Source organism: Coregonus clupeaformis, chromosome 7 (assembly GCF_020615455.1).
Source record: "Coregonus clupeaformis isolate EN_2021a chromosome 7, ASM2061545v1, whole genome shotgun sequence".
NCBI lineage: Eukaryota > Metazoa > Chordata > Actinopteri > Salmoniformes > Salmonidae > Coregonus > Coregonus clupeaformis.
The window spans coordinates 23,713,158-23,740,130 of NC_059198.1; the positions used below are offsets into that span (position 1 = coordinate 23,713,158).

Below are 26,973 nucleotides of genomic sequence, written 5' to 3' on the forward strand. Positions count from 1 at the left end.
ATAGGGGGCTGGCCATTGGCCACTTAGACAGACTAAGAAACAAAACCTGCTCCAAACTGAAAGCTGCTCACTTCTCATGATTACCAAAGACTGCTGATTCACAAGAAACTCAGGCTAAAACAAAGACAAAGTCCTCTCCAATCCTCCTTTCTACAGTGGGTATTAAATAGGTATTGGGAGGTTTATCTGGGAGCAAGCACACACACACACACACACACACACACTTTTGTACAGATGAGCGGTGCAGTTTGACGATGCATACAGGCTGGTACACAGTGATGCCACGGCTGGAAGGCTAACTACCGGTACTTCACCTGGACAAAGACTCCTGCTGACTCAAGCTGTTTGATCAGTACTACTAATTCAAAAAGCAACCCCTGCTCTGGCAGAGAGATGCACACTCACACACTCACACACTCACACACACACACACACACACACACTCACACACTCAAATGTGTTTTTCTCCAAGCTGTTGGCTGCCAAATAGCCTGCATTAATACACACTGCTCACACACACACACACATACACACACACACACACACACACTGCTGCTCCATCAGCAGGAGAGATAAACAGACAACTCAGGGGACGCTGCAGAGCGTGGTGTTAGAAAGAGAGGAAAGACTAAGAGTTCAATAACAATAACAGCAGCCACTGCTGTGCTCATAGCTTCCTCACAGTGAGCACACTTTATAAGAAGTCACTAGGGGACTGAGAGGTGAGGTGAGTTTTCAGTGGGACTCCACATTGAGACATGTTTGACCTTCTCTGTGAGAAGCTGCTCTGCATAAAGGCCTTGTGTCAGAACTCCACATTGAGACATGTTTGACCTTCTCTGTGAGAAGCTGCTCTGCATAAAGGCCTTGTGTCAGATCAGAGGGAAGATGGAAGGGGGAAGATGGAAGGGGGAAGATGGAAGAGGGAAGAGGGAAGGGGGAAGAGGGAAGATGGAAGGGGGAAGAGGGAAGATGGAAGAGGGAAGAGGGAAGATGGAAGGGGGAAGAGGGAAGAGGGAAGATGGAAGAGGGAAGAGGGAAGATGGAAGATGGAAGATGGAAGAGGGAAGAGGGAAGATGGCAGGGGGAAGAGGGAAGATGGAAGATGGAAGAGGGAAGATGGAAGGGGGAAGAGGGAAGATGGAAGAGGGAAGAGGGAAGATGGAAGGGGGAAGAGGGAAGAGGGAAGATGGAAGATGGAAGATGGAAGAGGGAAGAGGGAAGATGGCAGGGGGAAGAGGGAAGAGGGAAGATGGAAGAGGGAAGAGGGAAGATGGCAGGGGGAAGAGGGAAGATGGAAGAGGGAAGATGGAAGCGGGGAAGATGGAAGGGGGAAGAGGGAAGATGGAAGAGGGAAGATGGAAGGGGGAAGATGGAAGGGGGAAGAGGGAAGATGGAAGAGGGAAGATGGAAGGGGAGAGAGGGAAGAGGGAAGAGGGAAGAGGGAAGAGGGAAGAGGGAAGAGGGAAGCTGGTAGAGGGAAGAGGGAAGATGGAAGGGGGAAGAGGGGAGATGGAAGGGGAGAGAGGGAAGAGGGAAGAGGGAAGAGGGAAGAGGGAAGAGGGAAGAGGGAAGCTGGTAGAGGGAAGAGGGAAGATGGAAGGGGGAAGAGGGGAGATGGCAGAAGGAGAAGGAAAAGGAGAAGGGAATTGTTCAATGGCCAGACACCATAGACAGATCAGGACACAGCAAGACCACAGACTGTTTTCTCCTGCTCTACATGTCTCACACACACACACACACACACACACACACACACACCCACAGCAGCGGGTCACGGGTCAATCTCATTCTCAGGTTCGGTCACCTGAGCTGTGTGGGTGAGCATCCTGTCTCCTGCAGTCAGTGGAATTTCCATATCAAAGGCATTCCACCCATCTGAATCTAGCATGGATCCAATACCAATTGAAACGCTTAGCCACGGCACCACTGTGTGTGTGTGTGTGTGTGGGGGGTTGATCCCACTGTCTGTATGTTACTGATCAATAGACAGTATACTGGGGGGGAAAAGTGTGTGAGAGTTGAGATGTTCCTTTCTTTGTAGACACGACATCTCAGTCTCAACCACAATGTAGCACAACAGCCTTGGGCTGCTGAGCCACAATCAGCGACATGCTTTGTTATCAAGGGAAGATATTACATTTCAAATGCCACCTCTTTTGAAGATGAGAGTGCCTTCAGTGATCCTCGACTACCTGTGACCACCTTCTTAAGGAAATCTGAGGTTATCAAGTGAGACTGTCCACACACAGCAGATCAGTCTCTCGCAGCTGCTCCTTAACCCCTATTCCAGGGTCAGATATTATCTCACACCATGAAGTTAATATTAGGACCAGGGTTGATTAATCAAATCCTAGGTCTGTGTGTAGGTGGCAACCTCCAACTCAATCTCTCCCCTGAGCATTGGTAAACAGGGGGCCGCTGCTGCTGCTGCCATGGCGAGCCAGAGGAAAATCTGCACATTTGGGATTTCCATTATGCTGGGTGGAAGGAAAGGTTGCACTGCAGTAATTCCATTTGGAGAGGAGAGGAGTAGAGAGGAAGAAGGAAACGCTGGCTATCTGGACGACCTGGAAGACCCCCATGGACCCCGGAGTCCAGCCTGCCTACTCACCCAGACCTGCTGAAGTCCCTGTCTAATCATGCTGGGAATCACTACACTGACTGAAGCTTGTGTTCTGCTCCACCAGGACTTGATTATGAATTACACAGTTATTGAGCTCTTTCTTTTACAATAATCCATTTGAAATATTTCTGCAGTGTAAACACAGATTGGTGATTCTGCAATATTTCCCCCAAGTTCAATGCATTGCAATTTCCTCTAGTGGTGTCGATTTATTGTACAGAGCTACATATGATATACAGGTATATATACACTACACATATGATATATACATACACACAAACAGACACACACACACACACACACACACACACACACACATACACAGAGTAGGAGATCAGCTAGGAACAGCTGCGACGACAGCCGCAAACATGTTGACTGAGAGAAAGAGTGCCTCTCGTAGCACAGCCCTGACATCATGCAGATGCAATGCTATTAAGTAATCCACCATTCATTAACACCAGCCACGGTAATGGCCTATCCACCCCCATTCTAAGCCATGGACTGTGAAGATGAATAGCTAGGCTGTGTGTGGTGTGCCCTCCCCCGTCCCCGGTCCCCCCTCCCTGTACACAGCAACACAGCACACACTCCCATGAAGACTCATTCTGCCAAAGTGCCCTCTCTCATCAACCCTGCACTCCTTCAACCTGCTGACTATGGGGCCCGGGCTGGCATGGCATCCTTCTCGCTCTCTCTTGCAATCCCTGTTTTCTCTAGCTCTCTCTCTCCCGCTCTTTCTCCATCAATCAGTCCCTCCCTCCCTCCCTCCCTCTCTGATGCTCCTCTCTCTCTCCATCTCTTCAGTTAGGGTGATGTATGGTAACTCGCTAGCTTTGTATCAGCCCGCCTCAGATGCACACAGATGGCAGGATCTGCTAAATATGAGCGTCGTAACTCTTCCGACACCCTATGAGAAGGAGGAGGAAGAGGAGGAGAATATTACCTCCGTTCCTCTCAGCTGTTTGTTAGCTGGTGAAAGAAAATGTATTCATCACCTGTCCTTAGATTGAATGAGGCATTAGTATGGATCACTCATGTATTATGGATGTTTGGGGTATCAGTGTAACAAAATATATTGGCTGGTGCAATAGAGAAAAACCCCACAGAGGTACAGTAGAGTATTAGCTTATTTTGCTCCTAACTTGGTTCTTTCTAGAGAAAAGTGTTGGTTCATTTCATTTTCAGGTCTGGTTTGGGTTGTAAGAGAGTGACTTTCTCCCTGCTAACAATGTGCGTAGTAGTGAACCTGCTGGCTTAGAGCTGAACTAAGCTGCCTGTCTGCACACAGCCTGGTGGGGCCGAGACAGGAGTGCACCATGGGGTCTCTACTGGGTCTGTTCTCAAACTACTAGTCTGTCTGTCTGTCTGTGGCACAATTCAAGGAATATTAATCTATTATCTGCCAATATCAGCAGTTAACCAATAGAAAAAGAGAGCTCCTCTCCTCAGTCTCTCCTCTCCTCTCCTCTCCTCTCCTCTCCTCTCCTCTCCTCTCCTCTCCTCTCCTCTCCTCTCCTCTCCTCTCCTCTCCTCTCCTCTCCTCAGTCTCCTCTAGCCAAGGACCCAGCTTATGCTCTTCACTGAGGAGAGCCAGCCTGTAAACCAAATTAAACTCACCACATTCACACAAAACAACAATACCCTGCGTTAGGCCAGGCTTGGCCAGACTCCATTCCCCAACACACACACTGGCCCACACTTCTGTCCGTGTGTTCCAAGTTTTGGACAATTTACTCTGTCCTTATTTTAAATTGCAACAAAAATATAACGGAACACACACACACACCGATCTGTCTCCATTTACGTGAGAAACAGCCTGAGGATGGCAAATCTATTGCCGTGAATATTTCCAGAAGTCTCAAAGTAAAGGGAACATAAGAGATGGCTGAAGGCTGCTGTCTTTTCACTCATTTACTCTCTTTCATCCACAGTGATGCTCTGGCAGCTCCAGCACTGGCTCCCTGGTGTCTCAGCTTCACACAGCTAGGTTTTCTAAATATGTCTGGCTAGGTGTAAACCACTTGGTTATTGAATTTCTGTTCCTAATGTTGGGAATATGATGAAAAGTAGCCTAGTTTATAACTGAATACATAGCCTTAGCCTATGAACCATCATGCACTACTTGATGTCGCTAACTAAGTTGAAATCACAAGAATAGATTGCTGAAAGCTATTAGGAATAATTTGATTACTTAGGCTAAATACTAGTTACTCTAATCCACATTGCTTTTAGCCACTTAATTACTCCTTCATGACATAATGAAACTAACAGAAAGTATCCCAATGAGGATTTGGTATAGTTGGTATAACCAGTTGTAGGCCTATGTATAATTTGTGCACAACTATGGAGCAACTCTCCACCCCTTTGTTTTGTGTGCAAAAGAGAGTGTGTGTGAGAGAGAGAGAGAGAGAGAGAGAGAGAGAGAGAGAGAGAGAGAGAGAGAGAGAGAGAGAGAGAGAGAGAGAGAGAGAGAGAGAGAGAGAGGGGCACAGCAGTGTTTATTGGTCCTTTGGGAGTCACATTGAAAAAGCTTAACAAATTGGATCCAATATTGGGCTTATCATGGGAGAGTATTATGTTCAGGGAGCCTTATGAGCAGAAGTGTAATGTTCCCAGAGGATGGTACCCCTAATGACGACGTGTCTGATGCAGTGCCCATATTTATGTAAACACCGTGCGACTTCTATACTATACAGTATGTTTACACGTAGGCCCATAGACCTATACTTCCTGTCAATGTACAATAGGTTAGATGTCTTTTCAGTGCTGTTCTTTGCTATCTAAAGACTTGTGGCCTTGGTAAAGTGCCTTCTGTCATAATAAGTAATTTCAAGTAATTTCTTGAATCAACCTGAGACAATCAGCACACTTTATATTTTGTTTAAACTTGAATCTTTACAGTCTGGCAAAAACATCCCACTTGGATGACGATGTATCCCCACATTGGCAGATGGTAATGTTAAAACAGCTCTGTCCTGAAAGCCTGCTTCACCGCATTCGATACACACAGATCTTTGTAAGCTCTTAGACTCAGTGCATGAATTATGCATCTCAACACTCCACAATTGTTTAGAACAACCTTTTGAGTAGAAGTAATGGAAACACACTGTTATTTTGCTCTCTCGGAAATACCAAGTAATTTGATGAATGATGATTTTGTTTGAAGGCATCAGAGCCACCTGGAAAGCTGAAAAGTATAAATGGAATGAGTTTGCCACAGTCTAAGCATAATGTTATCTTAAAAATAAAATGCTTTAGAATCCCACTAAGGATTCAGATATCATCCATAAAATTCCTTTGAGAACCACATACAACAGTACCCACCATGTGTGGTTGGATTTTGCAAAACTAATGACTACCGTAAATGTGACATAAATGGGCCATAACAGGAACAGCTGTTAAAACAAACGTCCCAAAAGGCCTCTTAAGGAGTTCTGTTCTGTTTGGAAAAGCCCTGACCTCGTTGCAGCTGGCCGCTCCCTCTCTCTATCCTGACTTGTGACACACATTGGTTACCTACTTGGAAGTCAGCCCGGCGTTGGTCAACTATTTAATCATCATGAATGAAATGAATCATAAACCTCATTCTCGGAATAGGTGGGCAGCGCCAGCTTCTATCTCTCTCACCAGAGCTACTCTGTGATCCTAAGATGAATGTACTCCTGCTTCCATCACTGTTCTGCCTCTTTGTGACAATGTGAGAATGTGAGAACCCAAGCTGTCACAGGATGTTTTCCTAAACAAGAGCAAAGCTCAAGTTCACAGTGAAAGTGAGAACTCAATCTGACGTTGACAACTTAGTTTTTCAATAGAACAAATGTAATGTATTGGATAGTGTTACAAGGAAGATCACAAACCTACAAGAAGAGGGCTGAATCAACAAAACATGCAACACCCTTGAACAACAAGATGAGATACAACATCCCTGGTCAAAGTGAGAAAAATAACTACAGTATTATTAGATTGATGATGTGTCTACACTCTTAGAACAAAAGGTGCCATCTAGAACCTAAAATGGTTATTCGGCGGTCCCCATAGTAGAACCCTTTGAAGAACCCTTTTTGGTTCCAGGTAGAACCCTTTTGGGACCCTTTTTTCTAAGAGTGTAGGGGTAGTGGGTAGTGGATTATGGGTAGTGGGTAGGGTACTAGGGGTATGGTGTAGGGGAATAGGTCAGGGCTCTACTGTGCAACCATTTTACTCGCACCAGTGCGCCTACAAAAACATCACCCAGATGATAATTGTTGTAATGATTACTTCACTGTAACGCAGCCCCTGAGCGCCATTGAGAATACACTGAGCCCAGATTCATGACCATCATGCTTGCACCATTACTACAAAGAAAACAGCTTGTTACACCAAATATTTCTCATTGTGCTCCTACATTTATTTGTGTGCTCTTAAATTGTTCAACTTAGGCTCACATGTGCTCCTTGTAAAAAAGGTCAGCGTAGAGCCCTGTAGGGGTAGTGGGTAGGTGACTAGGGGTAGTGAGTAGGGGACTAGGGGTAGTGAGTAGGGGACTAGGGGTAGTGGGTAGGAGACTAGGGGTAGTGAGTAGGGGACTAGGGGTAGTGGGTAGGAGACTAGGGGTAGTGAGTAGGGGACTAGGGGTAGTGAGTAGGGGACTAGGGGTAGTGAGTAGGGGATTAGGGGTAGTGAGTAGGGGACTATGGGTAGTTGGTAGGGGACTAGGGGTAGTGGGTAGGGGACTAGGGGTAGTGGGTAGGAGACTAGGGGTAGTGAGTAGGGGACTAGGGGTAGTGGGTAGGAGACTAGGGGTAGTGAGTAGGGGACTAGGGGTAGTGGCTAGGGGACTAGGGGTAGTGGGTAGGAGACTAGGGGTAGTGAGTAGGGGACTAGGGGTAGTGGGTAGGAGACTAGGGGTAGTGGGTAGGAGACTAGGGGTAGTGGGTAGGAGACTAGGGGTAGTGAGTAGGGGACTAGGGGTAGTGGGTAAGAGACTAGAGGTAGTGGGTAGGGGACTAGGGGTAGTGGGTAGGAGACTAGGGGTAGTGAGTAGGAGACTAGGGGTAGTGAGTAGGGGACTAGGGGTAGTAGGTAGGGGACTAGGGGTAGTGGGTAGTTGGTAGGGGTCTAGGGGTAGTTGGTAGGGGACTAGGGGTAGTGGGTAGTTGGTAGGGGACTAGGGGTAGTGGGTAGGGGACTAGGGGTAGTGGGTAGGGGACTAGGGGTAGTGGGTAGGGGACTAGGGGTAGTGGGTAGTTGGTAGGGGACTAGGGGTAGTGGGTAGGGGACTAGGGGTAGTGGGTAGTTGGTAGGGGACTAGGGGGGTAGTGGGTAGTTGGTAGGGGACTAGGGGTAGTGGGTAGGGGACTAGGGGTAGTGGGTAGGGGACTAGGGGTAGTGGGTAGTTGGTAGGGGACTAGGGGTAGGGAACTAGGGGTAGTGGGTAGGAGACTAGGGGTAGTGAGTAGGGGACTAGGGGTAGTGAGTAGGGGATTAGGGGTAGTGGGTAGGAGACTAGGGTTAGTGAGTAGGGGACTAGGGGTAGTGGGTAGGGGACTAGGGGTTGTGGGTAGGAGACTAGGGGTAGTGAGTAGGGGACTAGGGGTAGTGGGTAGGGGACTAGGGGTAGTGGGTAGGGGACTAGGGGTAGTGGGTAGGGGGCTAGGTGTAGGGAACTAGGGGTAGTGGGTAGGAGACAAGGGGTAGTGAGTAGGGGACTAGGGGTAGTGGGTAGGGGGCTAGGGAACTAGGGGTAGTGGGTAGGAGACTAGGGGTAGTGAGTAGGGGACTAGGGGTAGTGAGTAGGGGACTAGGGGTGGTGAGTAGGGGACTAGGGCTAGTGGGTAGGGACTAGGGGTTGTCTTGGAAGGATGTACAAGGTGTCCCAAAGAGGGGGACAGTGAGGACTGAATGTATCCTAATCAGAGGGACTGTCAGTGAGAAAGCAGTAGACTGGAAGTAGTGGCATTCTCTCTGAGATGTCTCTGTGCCTGAAGGTAAGAGGGAAGATTGCGTAAGTCACTGAGTATACTGGGTCACCCAGTTGTTTAGACAGGCAATGGTTACTTCAGACTGAGTTTCTCAGTGTCTTTGGATGAGCGGCATTCAAACTCTCCATCCACACCTCCAATAGGTACAAGATCCAAGCTTTTGAATTAAATCACAGCTGGTTATCAGGAAAAAAACTAACTCAGGCACAAGAAAAAATAAAATCAACTTTAGAATCTCGCCTAAGGATGTCATCCTGTAGTTTCTGCCACGACATAGTATTTGTGTTTTTTCTTATTGACAATATGTATGAGGAAGCATTATGTTAAACTCACTGCTCTTAAAACACACACACTGTGATGGTGTCCCCTGTAGCTCAGTTGGTAGAGCATGGCGCTTGCAACGCCAGGGTTGTGGGTTCGTTTCCCACGGGGGGCCAGTATGAAAATGTATGCACTCACTAACTGTAAGTCGTTCTGGATAAGAGCGTCTGCTAAATGACTGAAATGTAAAATGTAAATGGTAATGGTCATGGTAAATGGTCCTCTGTAGCTCAGCTGGTAGAGCACGGCGCTTGTAACGCCAAGGTAGTGGGTTCGATCCCCGGGACCACCCATACACAAAAATGTATGCACGCATGACTGTAAGTCGTTTTGGATAAAAGCGTCTGCTAAATGGCATATTATTTATTATTAAATGCTCTGACTAATCTGGGCTACTCACAGTTTATGAATGCAGAGGGAGCCTCATTCCTACTACAAACTCTCTGCCTACCTAGGATAATCTCACAACACAAACCCAGGAAGAACATAGCCTAATCCTCACATAAACCCAGTAGCCTATGTAACACAATGGGGAAACACTTCAGAAATGTGTAATCAAATATTTCTACCACAAAAGAGCAAGTTTTAGTGAACATGCTAACATGTAGCCACTCAATGGTGTTACTAACAGTGTAATAACATTATAATAGCATTGCGTATTGGCTCGGCCCTCCCCTCCTGCTCAGTAGCTGAGTGACTCATTGCAAGCTTACAGAAAAGGTCTGCGGGCAGCTGAGCGAAAATGGAGGAAAACTAAACTTACGGAGGACCTATCATTCTTCCACTCCCTCTTCTCTATCTTCTCTTCCTCTGTATCCTTTGAAAAGAAGGCTGACGACATCCACTCCTCATTCACTCTGCCTATTGAGTCCACTGAGAGTGCTGTCTCTGACCAACACTCTCGCTATCTCTCTCAGAACAATGTTCTTGACCCTAACCAGTCAGGCTTCAAGACGGGTCACTCAACCGAGACTGCTCTCCTCTGTGTGACGGAGGCTCTCAGCACTGCCAAAGCTGACTCCCTCTCCCCTGTTCTCATCCTCCTTGATCTGCCTTCGACACTGTGAACCACCAGATCCTCCTCTCCACCCTCTCAGGGCTGGGCGTCTCAGACCGCTCCTACCAGGTGACGTAGAGAGGATCTGTGTCTGCACCACTTACTCTCACTACTGGTGTTCCCCAGGGCTCGGTTCTAGGCCCTCTCCTCTTCTCTCTATACACCAAGTCACTCAGCTCCGTCATATCCTCACATGGTCTCTCCTATCATTGCAATGCGGAAGACACTCAAGTACTTTTCTCATTCCCCCCACCCAGGTGGCTGCGTGCCTGGCAGATATCTCAGCTTGGAATGGCGGCCCACCACCTCAAGCTCAACCTCAACAAGACGGAGCTGCTCTTCCTCCCAGGGAAGGCCTGCCCGCTCCAAGTCCTCTCCATCACGGTTGATAACTCCACGGTGTCCCCCATCCAGAGCGCAAAGAACCTTGCCATGACCCTGGACAAGACCCTCTCGTTCTCTGCAAACATCAAAGCAGTGACTCGCTCCTGCAGGTTCATGCTCTACAACATCCGTAGAGTACGACCCTACCTCACACAGGAGTTGGCGCAGGTCCTAATCCAGGCACTTGTCATCTCCCGTCTGGACTACTGCAACTCACTGTTGGCTGGGTTTCCCGCTTGTGCCATCAAACCCCTGCAACGTATACAGAATGCTGCAGCCCGTCTGGTGTTCAACTTTCCCAAGTTCTCCGATGTCACCATGCTCCTCCACACACTCCACTGGCATCCAGTCGGAGCTCGCATCCACTACAAGACCATGCTACTAGCCTATGGAGCAGCAAGAGGAACTGCCCCTCCCTACCTTCAGGCTATGCTCAAACCCTACACCCCAACCTGAGTACACCTCTGCTCTCTTTGCGTAAGTCACTGAGCTCCCACTCATCCCAGTCTAACCTCTCTGTCCTGGAACCCCAATGGTGGAACCAGCTTCCCCCTGATGCTAGGACAGCAGAGTCCCTGCCCATCTTCCGAAAACATCTGAAACCCTACCTCTTCAAAGAGTATTTTAAATAATCCCACAGCACATCCCCATCTACTTACTATGACTGAGATATGTGGTTGTCCCACCGAGCTATCTTAAGATGAATGCACTAACTGTAAGTCGCTCTGAATAAGAGCATCTGCTGAATGACTAAATTGTAAATGTAATGTAGTAATGTGCATTTGCTATCCCCCAAAACAGTGGAGAAACAGGTACAGTAAAATGAAGATAGGCTAGACTCTGACTGCTCAACAACAAAGGTGGGCTGTCGGGTCATTGTTTCACCAGCAGAGTCAGATTACTGGAGTAGCAGAACAGAGAGTAACTTGTTCCAAGCCCTTTGCCACATTGGCCGAACACACAGAAATTGACCAGAAATGGACCAGAAATGACAATGCGGGAAAAACAAAACCTGTCCTGACCTTTTGCATAACAGATTAAAATGATTAATGTAATGTTCAGATAGGCCCTTCCTCTTTCTAAATTCAACAAGGCATAGGACCACTGGAAATAGGATATTTTTTACATTTACATTTACATCATTTAGCAGACGCTCTTATCCAGAGCGACTTACAAATTGGATATAGTGTGAAGACGCTTTTTCCGCTAAATGCACCTGCTGCAAATGATACATCTGCCATTTTCCCGATGCGCATGTGTTTTTGGGGACAACCCAGGACATAAACGCCGGTCTGGGTCTCCAAAGACATCACAGTAGCCAACATTCACTGCCAAGCTAGGCTACTTGTTTTCCTTTCAACACCACTCCCTCTACGGTTTTGACTAGAAGGGATACAGTTTGTCAGAATTGACAAGAATTGACTTCGTAGCAGGTTTACGAGAATTTACGTAGCAGGTTAGGAGAATTGGGTTAAGGTTAGGAAAAGGGTTAGGGTTTGGATTTTTTTTTTTTTTATGTCAACTTTAAACGTCAATTTGACATCAACTGTATCCCATCTAGCCACGAGCTCCCTCTCCGGGGACGAAGGACAGTCTAGATTTCTAGAGCAGAGTAGACAGACTGCTTCGTATGACCCACACAGACACAGACGACCCATCAGAAAAAAGTAAAAGTAATGTGGCTAAATTATTTGCACATGTCAGTCTAACAATTAAAAATCGCGTATTCTTCTTCTTGAAGGAAGAATTGTATAGGCTACGAATTGATGTAGCCTACAGCCTATGACTTGCAGACAAATGCAGCAGCAATTCCATAATGTTTTATAACTGGAAATAATAACAGTGACAGTTTGCTTTCAGTTAATAGCTGTCTGATTATTTCCAAAGCGCGGTATTGTAAATTGCATGCGTAATAAACTAGTGAAGCAGTTTGCAACTGTCAAACGAGGCACCCACCCCTGTCATTTGCACCATTTCCGTATCCACACAGAGTAACTAAGCGATGATTATCCGAGAGCCTATAATGCCACCTCGATAGTTGTATATTCAACAACTATATCCCGTCCTTTGCCAGAATAAAACCGAAAATATAGTGCGAAAACCCATATCAACTGTAGCTACAATGTTGCCAATAGATTCTAGAAGGATTTTGTTGCGACAATGCAGCCCCAAGGAGTCGTATACTTTGGCGAACCTTTGGGGCTGGCGACAATGTTGCAGACGAAAACATAGTATGCAATATTAACCAGAGATGCATGACCAGAGATGCATGACGTGAGTAAATCAATTACAACCTAAGACTGTGATAATGTCAGAAATAAAACTTACGTAGTGCCACCTCACAGGCTTTTCGCAATTGCGAATGATGAGCCTTTTTAACCTCTTTGTCGGCCAGGATCTTCTCCAAAGCTCTGGTTAAAAACATGTTTTTCGTCTTTTTGCCCTCATACATGGCGCACCGGAATTGGGGCGAGGAGTAGTACCTGTCCCAAAGGCAGCTGCCGTTCCAGACCGATCTGTTCTATTCGAAAGGACAGCGGCAGTGGCCCTAACATACAGACATAAATAAAGACAGAAGGTGGGGTAAATCCCTCAGATTGCCATTAGCAACCTGCCTAGCTGCGCCATGTTGGAAGGAAGCGACGTCACGCACGTTAAAAACGGCCGCAGTGAGGCAGCAGGGTGTGTGCGTGTGCTATAGAAATCGTCTACCTGATCATGATATTACATTCATTTAAAATATATTGTGGGAGCAAAGCAAACCCCCTCCTGCCTTTTCAAACTATTGCACCTGTAAAATAATGAGATGATGCACAAAACTGGTCACTTTAATGATGGAACACTAGTCACTTTAATAATGTTTACATACTGCTTTACTAATTTCATATGTATATACTAATTATATTCTACTGTATTTTAGTCAATGCCACTCCGACATTGCTCGTCCTAATATTTATATATTTCTTAATTCCATTCTTTTACTTTTAGATTTGTGTGTATTGTTGTGAATTCTTAGATACTACTGCACTGTTGAAGCTAGTCCACAAGAATTTCGCTACACCCGCAATAACATCTGCTAAATATGTGTATGTGACCAATAACATTTGATTTGATTTGAAAAGGCACTGTAGGATGTACTATTCATCTATACAAAAAGTGTTCAGTGACGTAAGAAGAATAGTCATATTGTCATAATGTCAATCATTATTTATAAGACTGTTATTATGATTGCATAGAACAGAATGACGGTGTGCTTTATTGTAATGACATTAGTGTGTCCTTGAATGATTATCATTGGTTGTAGTATGTTTTGTTTGTCTCTGTTGTCGTTCTTTAAAAGCATGTTTTGTTATTATGTATAATTCAGTGATGATTACACAATGTTTATCTTTGGGCTCGTATATGCCAAGGCCCGTGGATTCAAGAGCCATGCTATTTAGATAATCTTTATTTTTTTCATGCACTTAAGAGTTTTATCTGTGACTATCGATTGGTTTTATTTCTGGTAATATTTCATGCATTTAATAATATAATTTACATATATTTACATAATACATATTATGGGGCTATGAAACACAATGTCAACAGCAGAGTTTGACAAGGATCTGTGAGTATCCATTTTGTAACATTTAACCATAAGGCCATGTTCACATGATAAGGTTATATACACCCATGGCCATGGTCATGTGTTGTGGCTCCTTTACTAAGGCATGCTGGGGGACCTAAAGGGGGCACTCTGTGGAACCCTGGGTCCTCTCAACCAGAGGGGACACATACCTGGATTGACCACTCAGAGAGGAGCCCTATCTGACATCACAGTCCAGCATTAGGTGAACCATACCGAAGAATCATCTGCACCACGAGGCCCACATCGGAATTCCTGCAACCATATATAAGGCTTTAAATTATTAGAGTCAGGATCAACAAAAAACTACATTTTTGTTATTTAATAATAAGTTATTTATTTTTTATGTTGAATCTAACAAACTCTTCTGTGTTTCTAACTCATTATACTGAGTACAACTAGCATAATGGATGTGATATTGAACAAAATACTACACCTCCTTTGTCTGGTACCTGCAATCAAGCCGTGTTTCACCAAAGGTAGGGTGATACTGCACTCTTGAAAGTGAGCCATAATGTTGTTTACTTGTAGAAAAACGAAATGTAACCCAAACTGCAGTGTCAGCAAAGGAAGTGGATCTATGAAAGAGAGTACTTGATCACCACTTGAGGCTAAAAGCCACTAAAGTGCCACTATTGAAAGTCTCTCGTACCATACCATTTTGTGTCTTAGCTCAAACAACATGATATGTAAAGCACTTGGTGGTAGCAAAGCATTTTTCTCAATACAGGACCATCACCTGCCAATTTTGAAGATGAATGTCTATCCCTGTGTCTTGGTTTCTTTTCCAGAACAATTAATAGTACTTTACACCCAGGTGGGAGGGGGAGGGAGAATCCTGCTACATTCTTACCAGTCTCACACACACGCAGTCTCTCACACGCAGTCTCTCACACACGCAGTCTCACACACACGCAGTCTCTCACACGCAGTCTCTCACACGCAGTCTCTCACACGCAGCCTCTCACACGCAGTCTCTCACACGCAGTCTTTCACACAGTCTCTCACACGCAGTCTCTCACACGCAGTCACACACGCAGCCTCTCACACGCAGTCTCTCACACGCAGTCTTTCACACAGTCTCTCACACGCAGTCTCTCACACGCAGTCACACACACAGTCTCTCACACGCAGTCTCTCACACGCAGTCACACACGCAGCCTCTCACACGCAGTCTCTCACACGCAGTCTTTCACACAGTCTCTCACACGCAGCCTCTCACACGCAGTCTCTCACACACGCAGTCTCACACACACGCAGTCTCTCACACGCAGTCTCTCACACGCAGTCTCTCACACGCAGTCTTTCACACAGTCTCTCACACGCAGTCTCTCACACGCAGTCTCTCACACACAGCCTCTCACACGCAGTCTCTCACACACGCAGTCTCACACACACGCAGTCTCTCACACGCAGTCTCTCACACGCAGTCTCTCACACGCAGCCTCTCACACGCAGTCTTTCACACAGTCTCTCACACGCAGTCTCTCACACGCAGTCTCTCACACGCAGTCTCTCACACGCAGTCTCACACACACGCAGTCTCTCACACGCAGTCTCTCACACGCAGTCTCTCACACGCAGCCTCTCACACGCAGTCTTTCACACAGTCTCTCACACGCAGTCTCTCACACGCAGTCTCTCACACGCAGTCTCTCACACGCAGTCTCTCACACGCAGTCTTTCACACGCAGTCTCTCACACGCAGCCTCTCACACGCAGTCTTTCACACAGTCTCTCACACGCAGTCTCTCACACGCAGCCTCTCACACACAGTCTCTCACACGCAGTCTCTCACACGCAGTCTCTCACACGCAGCCTCACACACGCAGTCTCTCACACGCAGTCTCTCACACGCAGCCTCACACACGCAGTCTCTCACACACAGTCTCTCACATGCAGTCTCTCACACGCAGTCTCACACACGCAGTCTCTCACACGCAGTCTCTCACACGCAGTCTCACACACGCAGTCTCTCACACGCAGCCTCTCACACGCAGTCTCTCACACGCAGCCTCACACACGCAGTCTCTCACACACAGTCTCTCACATGCAGTCTCTCACACGCAGTCTCACACACGCAGTCTCTCACACGCAGTCTCTCACATGCAGTCTCTCACACGCAGTCTCACACACGCAGTCTCTCACACGCAGTCTCTCACACGCAGCCTCTCACACGCAGTCTTTCACACAGTCTCTCACACGCAGTCTCTCACACGCAGCCTCTCACACACAGTCTCTCACACGCAGTCTCTCACACGCAGTCTCTCACACGCAGCCTCACACACGCAGTCTCTCACACGCAGTCTCTCACACGCAGCCTCACACACGCAGTCTCTCACACACAGTCTCTCACATGCAGTCTCTCACACGCAGTCTCACACACGCAGTCTCTCACACGCAGTCTCTCACACGCAGTCTCACACACGCAGTCTCTCACACGCAGCCTCTCACACGCAGTCTCTCACACGCAGCCTCACACACGCAGTCTCTCACACACAGTCTCTCACATGCAGTCTCTCACACGCAGTCTCACACACGCAGTCTCTCACACGCAGTCTCTCACACGCAGTCTCACACACGCAGTCTCTCACACGCAGCCTCTCACACGCAGTCTCTCACACGCAGTCTCTCACATGCAGTCTCTCACACGCAGTCTCTCACACGCAGTCTCACACACGCAGTCTCACACACGCAGTCTCACACACGCAGTCTCTCACACGCAGTCTCTCACATGCAGTCTCTCACATGCAGTCTCTCACACGCAGTCTCTCACACGCAGTCTCTCACACGCAGCCTCTCACACCCACACAGGATTGATTGATGCCTTTATACAGTAAGAGACAGACAGCACAAGGATCTTTCTTCATTAGTTATTTAGTGTTGTGATCAAGGGAGCTTTAGGGTGGCGGGGTGAGAAGAAATGAGAGAGAACCTAACTCTGATCCATCTGGTGCCAAGTCATCATTGTCATGCACATCAAATTGGAACAGTAATTGATCTCATGTCCCGTGTAGCTCAGTTGGTAGAGCATGGCGTTTGCAACGCCAGGGTTGTGGGTTCGTTTCCCATGGGGGACCAGTATGAAGAAAAAAAAATGTATGCACTCTGGATAAGAGCGTCTGCTAAATGACTAAAATGTAAATCTACATTGATCTCTGTCAATTGGGAGAGTGGGCAGCAATCATGATAACTGTTTGCATAAATACATGATGATTGGACTAAACAGGGTGATATACCGTATGAGTGTGTTGTCGCAGAGCCCAGAAACACGACACGCTGTGTCTTGTTAGAATGAATTATTAATAACAGAGCTAGGAAATAGCAATAGCAGACAGCTTCACTGCGTTTGTTACACACCCTCCCACAAATGATAATACACCCCACTGGGCAAAAACTGGTTGAATCACCGTTGTTTCCACATAATTTCAACCCTAAAAGTCTATGTGATGATGTTGAATCAACGTGGAAAACGCATTGGATTTGCAACAAGTCATCAACGTAAGGAAATGTTGTCTTTTTTTCACCCAACTTTTAACCTAAATCCAATGACATGGTGATTTTTGTTGTTGATTTCATGTTGAATTCACGTTAGTTGACAACTCAACCAAATGTAAATAAAAAATAGACGTTGAACTGACCTCTGTGTCCAGTGGGCTGTTTCTGTAAAAGTATGCTATTGTAATGTTTGTAATGATAGTAATGGCAACGAAAACATCCACATGTGACAACCTCATAAAAAAGAAATAACGTTTATTACATTTCAGTAAATGTTCTGTACACTTTCTAACAAAAGTAAACATTTCCCCTTGATAAAAAATAAAATAAACGTATCCCTTACAAAATGATAAAAAGGGTGTAAAATCCATTTCAAGGCACTTTGTTAAAGGAATAGTTCAACCAAAAGACAAAATTACATATTGGTTTACTTACCCTGTAAGCAGTCTATGAAATCCAAAGCAAGTCTATGGTACCTATATTAGCATTTTCACGTTAATGTCTAAATTATCTATAAGTAACTTCATTGAGTTACACAATACATTTTTAGATACTTTAGGAGGATTTGGACATGAAGTGCAAAAATTATAATACAGGTACTGTTGACTTGCATTGAATTTGCATTGGATAAAAGGTAGCATTTTAAAACAGTGGCCAGCTAAACAAAACTAAAGCATGGATTGCTGTCATACCTTGTCCATAGACTGCTTACAGGGTAAGGAAACCAATATGTAATTCTGTAATTTGGGCAAATTATCCCTTTAATGATACTATAGGCATCCTTGTTGTTTGTACCACATAAACTCATTTTAATGACCTTATGTTCTACCACAATTAATGTAAAATATCTTTAGACATCCTTGTTGTTTGTACCACATAAACTCATTTTAATGACCTTATGTTCTACCACAATTAATGTAAAATATCTTTAGAAGACATCTAGAGCAGTTAGCTCTGTGATGTAGAGGATGAAATACGTAGGTATATGCCTTATAACCACATATTTTTCAGTGGGCATTGCGTATTCTCACTTCTTAATCCCCACAATGCATATCAAAGTAGTGTAGTAGGGGTATATGCATATCAATTAATAAGGCTGATGGAACAGATCAGAATGTTTACTTTAAAATGTTGAAAAACTATTATTTCTTCACATTTTCGGCGCAGCAATGTGCACACGGCAGTAGGCCTACGCACAATTGTTCCAGAATGCAATTGCGGGAAAACACTGTTCTAAAATGTGCCCCGCACATGCAAGCGGTTTCAAGGACAGAGATGGAAATATCCTTTAGAAATTTTGAAAGAGGGGAGATATAAAGATGCAACAATTATCATGGGTTGCTAATATGTCTAGGATAATGCCTTTGGCTGCTAGACAATGAAAGAAAGTTGAAAGAAAACCAATAGAACAGAAGAACACATATGAGGAAGTCTTTATAAAATAATTGCCTCCACATTTCTATGGTGGGATTCTGTCTATAAGCTACTTTGAAGCATGCCTCATAATATGAGGTAAAACATCTTGGTTTCAAACAATTAAGGAACAGGAAACATTAAATGATAGGCCTAACCGTCTTCTGGTAGATGGAAAGGCTTTCCCAAAAACCTTCTAAATTAAATGTTAACTAGCTACAAAGTAGCCTATGCCTCCCTGGCAGAATGATATCATGATTATTTGCATCAATCTAGTGGCCATTTGTTTTGCAAACTCAATCTCATGTCCTACAGAAACACCGCTAACCAAACGACAGTGCTAGGTGCCTGCAAATTAAAGGGTAACTACACTCAAAAGTCTAAATTTCTTGGATTTTTCCCAGATCTCAAAAGTGGTCTCCTGATGTGGTTTAAACATTGTTATGGACATACAACATTCCATTTTGTAGTTTTTCTATTAAAAAACGGACGTTAAGAATGAATAAACCTGTGAATTTCTGAGTCAGTTGGCCAGCCTCATGTATCTGTTTCAATAGTAGACCTACTATTAGCCTACTTGCACAGTACAGCTTGGCTTGGCCTGACTGTGAAAGACCAATATGGGATTTATCATTTTAGGTCATTCAGAGTGTATGTCACTGTTTCTCATAGAATTCACTGGGCGGGCCGTTTTGGACATCTTTGGCAAAAGATAGAATATACCCAATTCTCCAGGCATCACTACACCACTGAGCTAGTTGATGGTGCTCCAGATAGTGAAGCTTTAATGGGTAAAAACTGCAAGTTCAAGAAAAAGTCGCTGTGAAATGCAATATCAGTCTCTTGAAAATAGAATTCAGTGCTTCTGTCCACCGTACACTGTAAACAGTCAAGTTGTTGATAGTACAAGCTGAAGGTTTTATGTAATCTGGCATCTAAATAATGTAACATTTGAAACCAGTTTGAGGGCATTTTCAAGTACCACTATATCCTCTAACATACAGACATAAAATGGAGTGTGACCACTCTTGGGTAAAAATCAAGGCTTGCATGATACATGTTGCATTTTCCTTTTTGGCACAATAACCCACCACCCGTAGTTATTTGCTAGCAGATGCAGATATACTGTAAATGTCTGTATATCTCAGAGATATGGATATCTCTCCCTGTCCAGCTGATACATCCCTGTCTCACACTTCTTTAGTAGGCCTGATGAGATGGTCTTCACCGCTCTCATGGTCTCAGTGCAGGTGGGGTTGATCAGAGCTTCAGGTAACAGGAAACCAAAGTAGCCTGTGTCCCGCAGTTCAAAGGCAAAAGCATAAGGGATCCCGTTCCTATAGGCCCAGTCCATGGAGCTGCCTGAGCTGACATCTGTTGGAGTCAGAACAAATAAAACGGTTTGGATTCATTGAGGGGGTTTTCCACAGGCAAACGTGTGCGGGAGGAATTCTTATCTTTTAAGTTAAATATTATGTGCTAGATGTTTTCTGAATGTTTTCCAGTGTGTTGCTGAAGTAAGGTAACGTCAGGAAGGAGAGAGTGTGCATAAACTTACACAGCGTGGTGGAGGCAGGTCCATATCTGTACCTCACTCCATATGCAGAGTACAGGGCAGTCACTGCATTGAGTGCAGCTGACTCCTGGAGGAGGGAAGGCATTCATTACATTACATTACAATCATTTATTCAATTCCAATATGAGTTGCAACAACATTGATTGTTGTCACAGATCTGACTCTCACCACACAGTTGAAGTTAGGGATGGTGGCGTATTTATAGGAGTAGGGGTAGAGCAACATTTGGGCGTAGGCGTGGATGGAGATGTAGGCCTTGACACGCTTCTTGTGCTTCCGCAGGAACTTGGCCACTGCCTTGACTTCCGGCTCGGACTCAGGGAAGGGTCCGCAGTACGTGTCATCACAGGGGTGGGAGGATGCACCCTCCTCTGGCAGGGAGACACAACGACAGGGCAGGTACTGTTACTTACTATGATCATACAGTATTACGTGGTGTACATACATACAGAGAGGTTACACTAGTTTATACTGGAACTATATCCAATACTTTCTAACAGGGTATTACTATGGTGTTAGTGTATGGTCCAGTGACCTTTTTTAATACATTTGATAAAATAAAATAACATTGTATTTGCCACAGGCGCCGAATACAACAGGTGTAGACCTTACAGTGAAATGCTTACTTACAAGCCCTTAACCAACAAGTGTTAAGTAAAAAATAGATAAGTAAAAAATAAAAATAGCAAATAATTAAAGAGCAGCAGTAAAATAAAATAACAGTAAGGAGGCTATATAAAGGGGGTACCGATACAGAGTCAATGTGCGGGGGCACCGGTTAGTTGAGGTAATTGAGGTAATATGTACATGTGGGTAGAGTACAGTAAGTTGCTCTGGGTAAGTCTGCTAGATTACAAAATTGTTAATGGTAAATGGGAGGTGTAAAACAGACCTGGGACATATTTGTATTCCATACAGCCTGTTGACATTTTGTTCTCAATTCAAAATAGCCTGCCAACAAATGTTTTAGACATTTCTCTTGGGGGAAAAAAAGGGCTTCTTTCACCTCTCCCTCTCTCATATTATTAGTATAGTCATTGCTACTTTGTGTCAATGATGCCTGTTTTCAATGTGGATGGATACCTCTTCCTCTCTCTCTCTCTCCCTCTCTCCCTCTCTCCCTCTCTCCCTCTCTCCCTCCTCTCTCTCTCTCTCTCTCTCTCTCTCAATTCAATTCAATTTAAGGGCTTTATTGGCATGGGAAACATGTGTTAACATTGCCAAAGCAAGTGAAGTAGATAGTAAACAAAAGTGAAATAAACAATAAATATTAACAGTAAACATTACACTCTGTCACGAGTTACAAAGCCAGAACCCAGAAGCAGACCAGGACAAGGTAAGTTGAAACGAAGGTGAGTGTTTATTTACAAATTCAAGAGTGATGCTGAATAATCCAGGGAACAGAGCGGGCGGCGTTGATTAGTTGTTGGGGGTGCAGTGGTTGATCCAATCATGGCTCGGCAGCCGCCGACCACCAGGCAGAGGTTGGATGAAGGTTCCGGACGAGTGACTGCAGATGGAACAAAACGGAGGTAAGTAAACAACAAACCAACAAGGTGCAAAACAACAAAACTAACGCTAGAAGCTCTAAGACTGATACTCTGGTAAACCTACTGTTCATGGCTAACGATCCGGCAGGGAATGGATGTTAGGCCAGAGCCTAAGAAGGGTGATGATCAGGACCAGGTGTGCAGATTGCTGATGGGATGCAGGTGCGGAAATCAAGAGAGCTCCCCGGAGCGTTCCAGAACCCTCGGGAAACTGGAGACCACGAGCAGAAAAACTAGTCCACAGACAGGACCCGACTCAGACTGCCGGGATCGTTACACACTCAGAAGTTTCAAAAGAATAAAGACATTTCAAATGTCATATTATGTATATATACAGTGTTGTAACAATGTGCAAATAGTTAAAGTACAAATGGGAAAATAAATAAACATAAATATGGGTTGTATTTACAATGGTGTTTGTTCTTCACTGGTTGCCCTTTTCTTGTGGTAACAGGTCACAAATCTTGCAGCTGTGATGGCACACTGTGCTATTTCACCCAGTAGATTTTCGAGTTCTTTGTGGATCGCTGTAATCTGAGGGAAAGATTGTCACGGTTTCGGCCGAGGCTGCTCCTCCTCCTGGTTCGGGCAGGCTTCGGCGTTCGCCGTCCCCGGAATACTAGCTGCCACCGTTGTATGTTTCGTGTGTTGATTGCTTTGGTCTGTCTGGTACACCTGTGTCTGTTTGTGTCCTAATTACGTGTCCTATAAGTTCCCTGTTTTGTGTTAGTTATATTGTGTGTTGTTGTCCGCGTGTCGTTTGAGCTGCGTGTTTTGCGCTCTACATGTTTTGTTTTACGCATGTTGCGTACTGTTCTCGCCTCTGTATTTCGAGGTCGTGTAGTGATTATTGTTCACTTTACTATAGTAAAGTTTGTTGGACTAAACCTCTGTGTCCTGCGCCTGACTCCTCATCACATCCACATCGGTGCCAAACTGACAGAACAACACACCATCTATGGAGTCAGCAGGATCAGCGACGACAACCTGGTCGCTAGAAGAACGGCTCAGTCAGCAGGACTCTCTCTCTCTCTCTCTCTCTCTCTCTCTCTCGCTCTCTCTCTCTCTCTCTCTCTCTCTCTCTCGCTCTCTCTTGCTCTCTCTCTCTGATTAGTTTAGCATATTCATGTATTCTAAGCAGAACTATACTAAACCCTCCAACTACAGTACGCACGCCCTTGGATTATGTAAATGAGTAATCCAAAAAATAAATGTGAGAAGCACAACTTGGCATAACCTGCAGACAGACAAGAAAGAGCACGATCTAAGAGACTTGCCCATGAGCAAAAAGCAGCAACTGCACCTCAAAACTCTGGGCCAAATTCATATTTGCATATGCAAATCCAACAGGGAATGAGCCATGTCTATGTATAATACAAACAGTGTAAATAAACAATATCCTAAATTAATTAACTGATTCAAATTAGACGGTAAATTACCCCTGGTATCATCCAACCTTGAGAGTCTATGATTGGTCCCCAGAAAACACATAGCGGCTTCAGTAAGTATTAACATGTGCCTATTACCTCATAATTAGGGCCTCTTTTCAGGCTCTAGCCAGGAGCCAGAGTTCTTTTCTGGTCAGCTTTCACAACTCACAGCCTTATTCAAAATACAGATGGCTCTGAGGGTTAAATCAGCAATACATACCATAGTTTGGATGATTTGTCATTCCCCTCCCATTCTCTGCTACAGTATAATGATAAATCTCAACACCAAGCTGAGGCCTATCATTATCTTGTAGTTTTACTTGGTCTTGGGCCCCATAATGAATACTCTGTGTAGACCAAGGTCGTGTTTTACACAGCGTGTGTTTTAACAACTTGTTCCCACAGGTCCCCAGCCAGTACACATCTACATATTCCTGGCAATGAGTTATACACAGAGCAAAGAAGGGTTTGTTACCCAGAAAAATGTGAAAGTAGCACAAGGTAAAGGACAAGGCAGTGGATCTTGTAATGTATTCTAGCCTGCTTTTACAGTAGCTGGATAATCTAATGTAGCACGTTTGACTTAAGGGCCCAGAGTTTTCCTGGTTATGTCTCGTGGTCAGGAAAAACTCAGGCCTATAGCCATATCTGCTGCATTAGATTCTCACACATGTGAGAATATCTTAAACACCAACCACCCACTGGGCACAGATGTCACTTCAACTTCAATTATTGATTTACAATTGGGTGAGATGTCAGCTAACGTGAATTTGGATTTAGGTTAAAAGTTGAGTGAAAAAAAATACAAAATTCCCTTGCGTTGGGGACTTTTTGATGACTTTTTGCAAATCCAATCAGTTTTCCACGTTGTTTCAACGTTATCAGATTTGTATATATTTTTTTTTATGACGTGGAAACAATGTTGATGCAACCAGTTTTTGTCCAGTGGGCAGTGTATCATACAGACCTTGGAGATAATCAGTATCACTCTTTCTATCTCTCCCTCTCTCTCCCTCTCTCTCCAGCTCTTTCTTTGCTGTAATTATCTATCCTTTCTCATTTAAGTTTCCAATTATCATGCATAAAACCAGCCTCCCTCCCTGAGTGATGAATAGCAGACACCCCCCAGAAGAACCTACACCCCTCTCAGCACCACCAAAATCATATCAAATGGGGGTGTCGTCACCACACAAACATTTAATCCACAGCTTACACTAATTAAGCAGGCAGAGCACCAGGAGACACATCTCCCAACAGCAGGGGAAGGAGAGCAGAGAAAAGGGAGGAGACACACACACACACACACACACACACATACACACACACACACACACACACACACACACACACACACACACACACACACACACACACACACACTCCATAAAGGATATATAAAAAACTCACCACACCACTTTACTTTCCAGTTCCTGTTGGCGTCAACACCTCTGCAGTGATACTTGGCGTTTTTGGACCGGGTTTTCCTCCAGAAACGATCCTGGGGGGAAAATAATTAACACTGTCATTGACACAAAGTAGCTATGAATATACTAATAACATGTCCCCTTAAATACATACAGTACCAGTCAAAGGTTTGGACACACCTACTCATTCCAAGGTTTTCTTTATTTTTTACTATTTTCTACATTGTAGAATAATAGTGAAGACATCAAAACTATGAAATACCACATTTGTAATCATGTAGTAACCACAAACGTGTTAAATAAATCAAAATATATTTTACAATTTAGATTCTTCAAAGTAGCAACCCTTTGCCTTGATGACAGCTTTGCACACTCTTGGCATTCTCTCAACCAGCTTCATGAGGTAGTCACCTGGAATGCATTTCAATTAACAGGTGTGCCTTGTTAAAATTTAATTTGTGGATTTTCTTTCCTTCTTAATGCATTTGAGCCAATCAGTTGTGTTGTGACAAGGTAGGGTTGGTATACAGAAAATAACCCTATTTGGTAAAAGACCAAGTCCATATTATGGCAAGAACAGCTCAAATAAGCAAAGAGAAACGACAGTCCATCATTACTTTAAGACATGAAGGTCAGTCAATCCAGAACATTTCAAGAACTTTGAAAGGGTGGCTACATTGAAGAATCTAAAAATCTAAAATAACACTTTTTTGGTTACTACATGATTCCATATGTGTTATTTCATAGTTTTGATGTCTTCACTATTATTCTACAATGTAGAAAATAGTAAAAATAAAGAAAAACCCTTGAATGAGTAGGTGTGTCCAAACTTTTGACTGGTGTACTGTATGTTGTGTCAAATGTTAGCTAGGTGAGAGAGAGAGAGAGAGAGAGAGAGAGAGAGAGAGAGAGAGAGAGAGAGAGAGAGAGAGAGAGAGAGAGAGAGAGAGAGAGAGAGAGAGAGAGAGAGAGAGAGAGAGAGAGAGAGTGAGAGCGAGCGAGAGAGCGCGAGAGAGAGTTGTAGCTACCGTAGTCCAGCTGAAGATGTATCCGTCCACGTTGAAGACAGGCATGATGTAGAAGTTGAGCTGGTTCATCAGTCGTCTCATGACAGAGTCATTCTGGTAGGAATGCAGAGCCTACAACAATAACAGGCTTATATGAACATGACAGGTAAGATCACAATGAACCATAGGCTATATCTCCTCTTGCAACTGTTGTATTTCACCAGTTAGAATACTTTCCAGTTGGTGAATAATAAATCATGATTAATACTACTAAGCAGTCTGTAAATCTGAGGGTGGCAGAGGATCCATCAGTGATATTACACACCTGTGACTGAGCAGTACCACTGCTATAGAGGGCTACTAGAAAACCCCTATCATCAGGAGTGTGTTAGAGCCTCTTCCTCAGGCAGGTTCCAGTGGAGGATTGGAGAAAGCAGATTGTTGGTGTGGCAATACCTGCTCAGTAATCAGGCTCAGGCCAAGGTTAATCTGACTTTGTAGAGAGACGGAGCTCTGCCCCCACTGGCCAAAATGAGACATTACTACTATTGACCTACACAGCACAATGATCTGCTCCATTATAAGAGTCTGTTCTTGTACAAACTCTTGAAGTCTCTCAATACTGTCCTAGTACACACTCATCTGGAGTTGCATAACCCCGCTGCTAGACATGACATTATATGGTCTAACAATGTTATAGTAAAGCTCTGACATTTCAGGGTGGTTTGGGTTGATTTGCGGTGACTTAATTGTGTGTGACGCATCAGTCTCCCTGCTCTCTGTCAAAATGGTTGTAAGGATTCCAAACTGAGAGAGGGTCCAGAGCAAAAGTAGAGAGATGTGTGTATGTGTGCCAGTAGCATATCACCTTGCATCCAACTGCTGGCTTGCCTCTGAAGCTAAGCAGGGTTGGTCCCTGGATGTGAGACCAGATGGTGTTGGAGGGCCAGTAGGGGGCACTCTTCTCTCTGGTGTAAGGAGAACCCAGGGCAGTGAAGAGGACGTTGCCCTGCGTAAGGTGCCTTCTTTTGGAACGGGTGTTCTGACTCTTTGTGGTCATAAAAAATCCCATGGCACTTATCGTAAGAGCAGGGGTGTTAAC

General features: G+C 44.8%; 2 protein-coding genes across 4 annotated transcripts in view; both read right to left on the minus strand.

The window, feature by feature from the left end:
- LOC121569230 (brefeldin A-inhibited guanine nucleotide-exchange protein 1-like) overlaps window positions 1-12,984 on the minus strand; it is a 92,170-nt gene extending 79,186 nt beyond the window's left edge. For all 3 annotated transcript variants that reach the window (XM_041880028.2, XM_041880027.2, XM_041880026.2), the window contains exon 1: window positions 12,677-12,984. In XM_041880028.2, coding sequence (XP_041735962.1) covers window positions 12,677-12,800 — 124 coding nt within the window. In that variant the 5' untranslated portion in view covers window positions 12,801-12,984. The remainder of the gene's footprint in view (window positions 1-12,676) is intronic.
- Window positions 12,985-19,105: 6,121 nt separating this feature from the next.
- LOC121569229 (carboxypeptidase A6-like) overlaps window positions 19,106-26,973 on the minus strand; it is a 49,438-nt gene continuing 41,570 nt past the window's right edge. The window contains exons 7-11 of the mRNA XM_041880025.2: window positions 25,893-26,003; window positions 24,848-24,938; window positions 20,629-20,831; window positions 20,443-20,527; window positions 19,106-20,258 (exon numbers count right to left, since the gene is read on the minus strand). Of these exons, the coding sequence (XP_041735959.1) occupies window positions 20,029-20,258; window positions 20,443-20,527; window positions 20,629-20,831; window positions 24,848-24,938; window positions 25,893-26,003 (720 nt within the window). The 3' untranslated portion in view covers window positions 19,106-20,028. The remainder of the gene's footprint in view (window positions 20,259-20,442; window positions 20,528-20,628; window positions 20,832-24,847; window positions 24,939-25,892; window positions 26,004-26,973) is intronic.